The following is a 10,000-nucleotide window of genomic DNA, read 5'->3' as shown; positions in this document are numbered from 1 at the left end:
ATTATTATATTATTTGTTTACTTGAAAGTATTTACATAGTACTATTAACACTCGAGTGCTTTCTGTGGCCCTTTCTTAAGAGATGTGTACTATAGTTAGATTCACATCAGCCGTGCATCTGATGTCTAGGCCATTCCCTTACGACGCTCCTGATTGGCTGTTGATAAGCCAATCACAGGGCTGGAAACTCTCAGTCTCTCTTGAGAGTTCACATAGGCAGGATGTACGTTCCACCTCTCCTGAGGGATGCGACATTCAAAAGTATCCCTCAGGAGAGGTGGAGTATACATCCTGCCTATGTGAACTCTCGAGAGAGACTGAGAGTTTGCAGCCCTGTGATTGGCTTATCAAACTTATCAACAGCCAATCAGGAGCGTCGTAAAGGACTGGCCTAGACATCAGATGCACGATTGATGTGAATCTACTTTAGGTGGTCAGACTGGATCAAGGTCCAGCAGTCTTCTGGAACTCCTTCTTGTTGAGCTGTCTATCTGACACAGAAACGTTTTTTAAACAATAAAATATAAAAAAATATTCCATGTCGCACTCCTCTTGTGAGCGCCTCAGTGGCGTGGTTGGTATGGTGTTGGCGTCCCACCTCGGTGGTCGCGAGTTCGATTCTCGGCCATTCCATTGAGGAGTGAGAGATGTGTATTTCTGGTGATAGAAGTTCATCACTCTCGACGTGGTTCGGAAGTCACGTCAAGCCGTTGGTCCCGTTGCTGAATCACCACTGGTGGTTCCATGCAACGTCAAAACGCCATACACAACAACAACACTCTTTAGGTCTGTCAGTACATTTTTGGATGAAATATAAAATTAATTAAAATAGTAAACTCTGTTGTTTGTTTTCATCAGCTTTAGAATAGAGCCGGCTTTTAAAATCCTTGTCCCCAATTTTTTTAGCATCCTACATGCTGCATAATTAACACTGAGGAGGATCCTGGGGGACTTTTCCATAATTGGGGATGGTTGCCCCTCCCTCCTCCACCCGCCCCCTTTTTTGTGGGGGGGGGGGGGGGGGCGGGGGGGGGGGGGGGACAGGCAGTCCTTCGTTAATAATGGTTGAAAGTTTTGGTGCCAATTGTGAATAGCTGGGAAGATTTGCGTATTATTATTATTATCATATTCCTGTCATTAAGGTTTTTGATATTATTAATTGTGTAGAATCTTTCCTGTGGCTTTTTATTTATTTATTTATTTTTTGCTTTAGACGAGAAAGGTTTTCGTGTGTCTCTCATAAATAAAAGAAAGGAAAAAATATATTTAATTTTAATCTGTCTTTTATATTTTATCTCATGTAATGTAAATCTCTCTTTCTCTCACACACACAAATAAAAGAAAGGAAAATTTATATTTCATCTTAATATTTCATGTATATTTTCTCTCATGTCATGTAAAAATCTCTCTCTCTCTCAAAAATAAAAGGAAGGGAAAAATATATTTCATCTTAATATGTCATGTTTATTTTCTCTCGTGTAATGTAAATCTCTCTTTATCTCTCTCTCACACAAATAAAAGAAGGGAAAATATATATTTCATCTTAATATTTCATGTATATTTTCTCTCCCTCTCTCAAAAATAAAAGAAAGGGAAAAATATATTGCATCCTAATATGTCATGTGTATTTTCTCTCATGTAATGTAAAAATTTCTCTCTCATAAATAATAGAGAAGAAAGATACTTTTTTTATCTTAATACTATTTCACGTACATTTTCCCTCATGTAATGTAACACTTCAAGTTACTGACTCTTGTAACTTCTGTACCTGTACAGGTGCAGGCCCTGTACCGTCACCCGTCCCTCGGACGTACCGTCCATCTCAGCATCACCCACCTGCGGCTCCTGAAGACGCAGCCGGAGGACCTCCCCACGCACAGGGGAGACAGGATCCAGCTGCTGAAGTCCTTCTGCCAATACAACCAGAGGAACAACGACCCGAGTGACGCCAGCCCCGACCACTGGGACGTCGGGGTCTACCTCTCAGGGTAAGAGGCCTTTGGTGCCGTGCCCTTGCAGTTTAATGGGGCACGGAGGACGTCTTGTTTTTTTTTTTTTTTTTTGTTACTAGGCCTGTATACCGTGGGAAGGGAGTTGGGTTCGAACGATACGAGCCCCCCAAAATTTCTGAATGTCCATGTTACAGAGAACTTTTTTTTTTTTTTACTAAGCCTGTACCGGGGAAGGGTGGAGGGGCTGTCGTGGGGTCGATCAATACGACCCCCCACAAAATTTTTGAAAGTTCACATTAGAGAACTTTCTTTTTTTACTAAGCTTGTACCGGGAAAAGGGTGGGGTGGGGTGGAACGTCGCTCTGTCTGTCTCTTTTTTTTTCTCTCTCTCTTTAACTAAGCATGCACCGTGGGAAGGGTGGGGTGGGGCGGTCGAACTACACGACCCCCCCAAAAGTTCTGGAAGTCCATATCTTCTGTTAACCAAAGTCAGTACTTTGAATAACATGTAATCGAATAGAAGTGCATAAACCACATAGACAATTTTTCTTCTTAGTATATCTATGTAAGCAGGTTGGGTATACTCAAACACGAGCAATATGCAATAGCTGTATTTTCACACAGTTCAATACATGATGAGCAGCAGTGCACGTGACAATGTTGAGGCTACGCTTACTCAAGCGAGACTGCCCCAGACTCAATTTCTCCCGCCTTAAACAGATTTTGGCGGGAATACAAGTAACTTTCATATGCATCATATGGAAACATCCTACAATCTAAAATAACGTTTTCCAGTATTTCAATCTTGTAGTATATAGACCTATATATGCAATGACATTTAGACAAGAACAGGTCCAGTTTTGGGAAAAACGACACCCCGCAAAAAACTATGAGTACGGGCATGTGTACATCAATCTGTTTATTGATGTCTGCCGTTTACTCTTCGTCCATAATTTTTTATCGCAAAATTAAACTATGTGTATTTAACTGAATACATGAACTGAAAGAAGGATTCGCGCCAACGAACAACTCACAAAAGCAATTTAACTTTAAAAAAATTCACGAGTTTCCAAATTTACACAACGCCAAGACAGAGAAGTTTAAAACAAAAACCGTTGAAAATATCGCGTGCCCTCTCTCCATGATCCCGCCAGTCTCAATAAAAGTTTCATGCAGAAAAACCTTCTTGGTGCAACATTTCGCTTATACGATTCCTCCATTATCGATATCCACGTGAACTACAACATTTCAAACGTCCAAAATCGCATTCATCGCTTAAATCTATGGAGGAATCTCTTGATAAATCGCATTTCAAAGTGTAACAAAGGCAATTATCCCGATGTTCACATCAGTTTTCGTGACGTCACAGATTGTGGTCGGTTACTTAAGAATACACCGGACCTGCGCTGCATGGAACTATATACTACATGTTGTATTGTTGTTTTTATATCGTGGGTTGAACTGCCTTCTTCCATTCATTCGTTCTACAGACATATGTAGTATTACATACATATACATATTCTAGTACATATATTCATTTATGTATATAATATATATATGTTATATATATTATGCTACTAAATTCTCTCTCCCTCCCTCTCTCTCTCTCTAAACCTACCGTACTCTCGGGAATTTCTGGAATTTTATCTAGCTCACTACCAAAAAGAAGAAGAAAAAAAGAAGAAATCTAATAACCAACGTCTTCTGTTTTGATTCCATTAACCGAACGAGCGTCTTCCTTATCTAAAGGAGAGGGGTTGCGGGTGGGGAGGGGGTAGGGGAGAAAAAACAAAAGGGGGAAGGGGTGTTGGACGTGGGGGGAGGCTTGGGTGGGGGAGACAAGCTTCTATAACACTAAGGAGGAGAAAACCAAATATTTGTCTTATAAGTCTTGGCTGGCGTTCCCACATCCTGGGAGAGAGAGAGAGAGAGAGAGAGAGAGAGAGAGAGAGAGAGAGAGAGAGAGAGAGAGAGAGAGAATTTCCTTCAGGCTAAACTTTGAAATTAATTCCCTTCAGGCTGAACTTTGAAAATAATTCCCTTCAGGCTAAACTTCTTTGAAAATAATTCCCTTCAGGCTAAACTTCTTTGAAAATAGCTGAACTTCTTTGAAAATAATTCCCTTCAGGCTGAACTTTGAAATCAATTTCCTTCAGGCTGAACTTATTTGAAATGATAAACTTCTTTGAAAATAATTCCCTTCAGGCTGAACTTTGAAATCAATTTCCTTCAGGGTGAACTTATTTGAAATTTTAAACTTCTTTGAAAATAATTCCCTTCAGGCTAAACTTCTTTGAAAATAGCTGAACTTATTTGTAAATAATTCCCTTCAGGCTGAACTTTGAAAACAATTCACTTCAGGCTGAACTTATTTGAAAATGTGAACTTCTTTGAAAATAGCTGAACTTCTTTGAAAATAATTCCCTTCAGGTTAAACTTCTTCGAAAAGAACGAAGACGGAACGGAGAACGGAGTGACCATGGGCTTGGCTTACACCGGGGGCGTCTGCGACCCGTCCCTCTCCTGCGTCATCAACGAATTGGGCGCCGTGGACTACAGAGGGAGGCCCTATCCTTCGGCGGGAGCTCTCAGCTCCTACGTCTTGGCGCATGAAATCGGCCACAGGTGAGAGACGAAGGCGTGTCAAAGATTTAGGAATCTCTTGTTAAAAAGTATAATTAAAATTAGAATCGTATACTGAGTCTAGTGTAAGGCACAGTGTCAGTTCAACACCTGGCGTCCCAAATTAAATGGTCAGCGTTACTGTAGTTAGGGACCTACAGGTATTTGAACAGTATAGGATTTACCAGGCTTGGTTCTTTCAACTTGTATACGTATAAATATTCGTATGAAAATAACAGGAACAAAAATACAGAAGTGGGAAGTGAATTATAGCAAATTTCAAAGCCTTTTATATCATATACCCCAAAGTGTGTGTGTGTGTGTGTGTGTGTGTGTGTGTGTGTGAGAGAGAGAGAGAGAGAGAGAGAGAGAGAGAGAGAGAGAGAGAGAGAGAGAGAGAGAGAGAGAGAGAGAAAGCTCTCTTGTCTTTCGCTCTGGCGTGAAGGCCACAGGTTGATTCATAGGTTAGGTCTAGGACGTGTTGTGGTTTTTTGTAGTAGTTTCAGTGGAAGTGCCAATTTGAATTTTTATTATAAAACCAAAGGTCAAATGTCGTAGTCTTTTGTGGATTAACTTACTTTGCTTTTTAGCTCGAAAACAATTTAGGTGTTGTACGTTAAGGAAGAGGAGCATTTGTCGAGTATTAGAAAGAGGGTTTTTTTTTTCTTTATTTATTTTCTTTTTGTTCAGTATGGGCTTAAATGTTGTAGACTTCAGCTTGTGTTTAGAATCTTTTATGTATAAACAACCAACGCCTTCATGTTCTGGCCCTTTGATAGGGTTTAGAATGAGATTTAATTTTCATATCAGAAAACAGATTAGGCGTTCGGTCTAGTTTAGGTGAAGACTTTCAACTTTTATATATGAAAATTTATAGGCCTACATGTTACAGCATTTTGTAGAGTTTTAGAACGGTTTGAAGTTTGTTTCTTCCTTTTGTCTGAAAACAATTGAGGCCTCTTAGAGAGCTCTAAAATGTGGTTTAGTTTTCTTTTGTGTAAATGCATCTTAGGTTTACCTGAAGTCCATCCTTTTGAACAGTTATACAAAGGGCTTAACATATTTCAATCTTTATGTTTAAAAAAGTTAAGCTTGTTTCTTTCCTTTTGTCAAGTTTAACTTTCTTATTTCAGCATCCAAAATCAGTTTGGAACGTTTTATTTATTTTCACAAAAAGCTGTACTGTATATTTATTTTGAAACAATTCAAACTCATTCCCCATAACATGATATTCTGTCGTGGAATGGTAGACTTAAGCTTTAACCGACTTTATATCTCTTATTTCCAAAAAATGTCGTAGAAATATTAGTTTGATCTTGAACCGACTCCCGTCTCTTTATTCCTAAAATAAAACAGCTTAGGTCTAAGACACGACGGCGTCAGCAACGAATGCAACCGCCAAGGGTTCATCATGGCAGCCGGGCGTGGACTGAGAGGAGCCACTACGTGGTCCACCTGCGCTCGGGACAAGTTGCAGCTTCAAAAGTATGTTCCTTCCTCCAGAAGTATCCTCATTCATTCTGTTTGCAATCTTTGATTTCCCGTAACCACTCGCAAGTGATTTTTATTGCAGTATAGTTAATCCAGCAGCGTTGCCAACTGTAGGGTAATTGCCCTACACGTAGGGTAATCTGGGCAAAATCGTAGACGGCAGGGCAATATTTTCAAGCGTAGGGTAATTGTAACAAGGTAGGTTTAGATCAATATGTTTATTAGTATTCATGATATTGCGTGTAAACATAATCTAAAGATTTATTTATTATCATAGCCGCAGAATGTCGGGTCACTTTCAGCTATGTAGGGTAATTTTCGTCTCCTGTAGGGGGCGTAGGGTTAGAGGGGTTGGCATCACTGTAATCCAGGAACTCCATCTATTTCCTGCAGCGGCGACTGTCTCAATGACGGGGCGGAGAACGAGATCGCGTCCGCGGACAGTCCGTGGGACCACTCTGTCTACGACGGACTTCCGGGACAGAAGTGGGACGCCACGGCCCAATGTCGTCTCTTCCTGAGGGACGACGATGCTACTCTGTACGACTTGACTAAGATCCAAGTGAGTAGGAGTAATAATTAGTTATTATTATATTACAAACAAGTTGTAAGCTGCCCATTCTACATTTGCTAATTTATTAGATGAAACTTGTTTATTAATTAGGATTTTACGACACGCATAGGGAGCACTGTGGTCACGTGATTACCAGCGAAGAAAATATTAATGTCTTTCAGTTACCAGAGAAACGTATGTAGTAAATACCAAGTAATCGTATTGAAGAAAGTAAAATACTTCTAAGAAAAGTGTTGCTATTAAAAAAAAAACTAAATTGAAACTACGCTACTTGAATTAATCTTAAAAACCTTTTATTTCATTTTCAACCAGGAAGTTTGCGAAAGCGTCGAATGCATGACGCCCCAGAGGATTTCGTCGTACTTGGCCGGACCAGCGTTAGAGGGCACTCACTGCGGAGGAGAAAACGTGAGTGAACATTTTTTAAGGGAGACTATTTTAGCGTTCTCGACTTCGAATACTTTATTAATTTATTGTCAATAGAAAAAAAGAACGCATTGGGAGTGACTCATTTATTTTGCTGGGCTTGAATGGACATTTGTGTTATATTTTCGGTAACGTTATTTTTTTAAAAAGCAGGTGTAATAAACGGGAAATATAATGATGGGACATTTGCAGTAAATAAATAACCACAATTTATGATTTTATGGGCATCTAAATTAGCGTATAGTTGTCTTTATTTGCTTTTAACAACTTTTATCTATTTATTTAAATAGTGCACATCATTTACATGCAGAGTAAAGTATTTAATTTGGTCGAAATGTAAATTTAAACGTGAACGAAATAATGGTGTTATGGAGAACCTGAGATATCTTTTGAAAATTGAATTATCGACACTTTTTTTTTTCCAATTTCTGATTAAGAGACCCGCTGGGGGGGGGGGGATGCCACCGCCCAACATATTTTCCGAAATGATAAAAACTTGTTGTTTTTAAAGAGAACAGATTCTCGCTTCCCACGCTGATCAATTCTGCTCGTATTGAGAGCACATTTTCCATGTTTAGACATTTCCGCTTACTCGGGGAGTAAGCCTACAAACTACTTAGTTGTTGTGGGGTAGGGGTTAGGAAAGGTCTATGAAAGAGCCTAATAAAGGTCTGAAAATGTATTTCGCTTTGAGTTAAGATACAGGAATGTTAGAATAGGATATTTATGATTTATTAATTAAAATGAAAATGTGAGAAAATAAATTATGTGCATGTTGAACAGTACAGAACAATTATTTCTAATATAGCGTATTTATTTTAATTTTCGTTGGTGTAACAAGGCTCTATTTGACTGTAGAATTTAGCACGTTTTAATTTACGTCAAAAGTTATAGTTATAAAGTTTACAATTTATGCATGAGGGGAAAATCTTGCACACACCCAGAGTAAGCTGGAGGTCGGATCACGCCCTCAATCAATTTACTAATATCTTTTTCTCTCTTCCTTGGCGACGCGCCCACAGTGGTGCCAAGGCGGGCAGTGCGTGCCCTGGGGCAACAGGACGCTGGAGGTGGTGGTTGGGGGATGGGGTCCCTGGACTCATTCCGAATGCCAGTCGGGCTGCGTGAAGGGCGCCACAGGTGAGCACGTCTCTTATTTTTTGTATTTTAGTTTTGTTAGTTTCCTGTATTGTATTTTTTTTCCTGTTTGTTTATTTTTGTTGCTTGCTGTATTTTATTTTTGTACTTTATTTGTCTGTATTTTATTTTTTGTATTTTAGTTTTGTTAGTTTGGTGTATTTTATCTTTGTATTTTTCTGTATTTTATTTTTTTGTATTTTAGTTTAGTTAGTTTGCTGTATTTTAGTATTGTATTTGAATTTGCTATGTTTTTTGTGTTTTAGTTTTCTGTTTTTTTCATTTTTGTGTTTTAGTTTGCTGTATTTTAGTTTTTTATTTTAATTTTCTATGTTTTTTGTATTTTAGTTTTCTGCTTTTTATTTTGGATTTAAGTTTGCTGTATTTTGTATTAGTATTTTATTTTGTTGTATTTTGTTTTGAAAAGGTGTCATGTTTTTTTTATTATAATTTAACTGTTTTTATTGATATGTTCAGTCAATTATTTACTCCTTAATTTTTGATTGTCATTATATGGTTTTCAAAAGGCGAAGTTTTTGTTTTATTATAATTTCACTTTGTATGATTAATAACTTCTGTAAATCATTTACTAAAATATCTTGTTTGTGTATATTTGATTTAGGTATTGATTAATTTACTTAATTAGTTTTTGATTTATTTTTATATTATACTCTTCATATTTCACAGATATATAGCAACGTTACAGAGAGAGAGAGAGAGAGAGAGAGAGAGAGAGAGAGAGAGAGAGAGAGAGTTGAACTGTATTACCTGTATGTCGAACAGAGTTCAAAGACCCTTTTCATTGCTGTATAACAAAGCCAACCTGTGACGTCATGAGCCCTTTTGTATTTTTTTTTGTTTTTTTGCTTTTAAAGAGAGTCATTTATCAATAAAACGCGGATCCAATTTATGTTAATTAGATTTACGCCTCGCTTTTGAAATAACTTTTGGCCATTCACGAATTAACTTGGCCATTCGCGAATGACCTCCTATGAAAAAGGATTGGCGGCTTATTTGCAAAGTTGACGAGAGACTGGAAGAGACGGATCAGGTCAGAGCCTCTTTCGGGTGTAACGTCATTATTCGCGTTCCAAAAGGGTCGGCTAACAGCAAAGGCAATACGACACTGGGGTCACGGTATCACCACGGACAGGTCAACGACCCGTTGAGAGAATAAAAATGACGAAATATTCGTGACTGGAGGTTTCCGTGAGGCGAAGTTTGTTGTGCAATGGGTAAATAACTTAATTACGCTCTCGCTCACTCATTCACACACGCCCTAGAAGCTCCTGGGCCTCGTTGTGTGTCGTTTTAATGAGCTATCTTTTTACTTTGTGCTCTTTCCTTTTTACAAAGTTAGAGGTAACCGCTGCACCGAGTCTACCTTTTTCATCAAGATATGAAAATATGTGTCCATTGCGATGCTCTGAACGCCTATTCTAAACTTGGATCACGTTCAATAACTCTCTTGGTTCTGGGCAGAAAGGAGCGGTTTCTCGTTAGCGCCACAGACGAGCATCTGAACGCAACCTCAGTTTCCAATGGGGGAGCGTTATCGCTGCCATAAATTGAATCGAATATGAAATTTCGGCCAAAGGCCAAGCGCTAGGGCCTGTGAGATCATGCAGTGATGATAGGGAAATTGAAAGTAAGACGGTTTGAAAGGTGTAACAAGAGGAAAACCTCAACGCAGTTGCACTTTGAAATAAATGTTAGAGAGGTTGGCAAGTCAGGAGGAAGGGACTCCGCAAAAACCCTCAAGTAATGCCTACAGTGCTCCACGTGGAGTGCACTGACG

General features: G+C 38.8%; 1 protein-coding gene across 1 annotated transcript in view; it reads left to right on the top strand.

Moving 5' to 3' along the window:
* Nucleotides 1-10,000, top strand: part of LOC135205751 (A disintegrin and metalloproteinase with thrombospondin motifs adt-1-like) — a 74,661-nt gene that overhangs the window by 41,936 nt on the left and 22,725 nt on the right. The window contains exons 9-14 of the mRNA XM_064236866.1: nucleotides 1,777-1,988; nucleotides 4,383-4,577; nucleotides 5,931-6,059; nucleotides 6,459-6,627; nucleotides 6,952-7,047; nucleotides 8,088-8,205. Coding sequence (XP_064092936.1) covers nucleotides 1,777-1,988; nucleotides 4,383-4,577; nucleotides 5,931-6,059; nucleotides 6,459-6,627; nucleotides 6,952-7,047; nucleotides 8,088-8,205 — 919 coding nt within the window. The remainder of the gene's footprint in view (nucleotides 1-1,776; nucleotides 1,989-4,382; nucleotides 4,578-5,930; nucleotides 6,060-6,458; nucleotides 6,628-6,951; nucleotides 7,048-8,087; nucleotides 8,206-10,000) is intronic.

This window comes from Macrobrachium nipponense, chromosome 24 (genome assembly GCF_015104395.2).
Source record: "Macrobrachium nipponense isolate FS-2020 chromosome 24, ASM1510439v2, whole genome shotgun sequence".
NCBI classification, from domain to species: domain Eukaryota; kingdom Metazoa; phylum Arthropoda; class Malacostraca; order Decapoda; family Palaemonidae; genus Macrobrachium; species Macrobrachium nipponense.
This window is presented reverse-complemented; position numbering and strand designations above follow the sequence as displayed.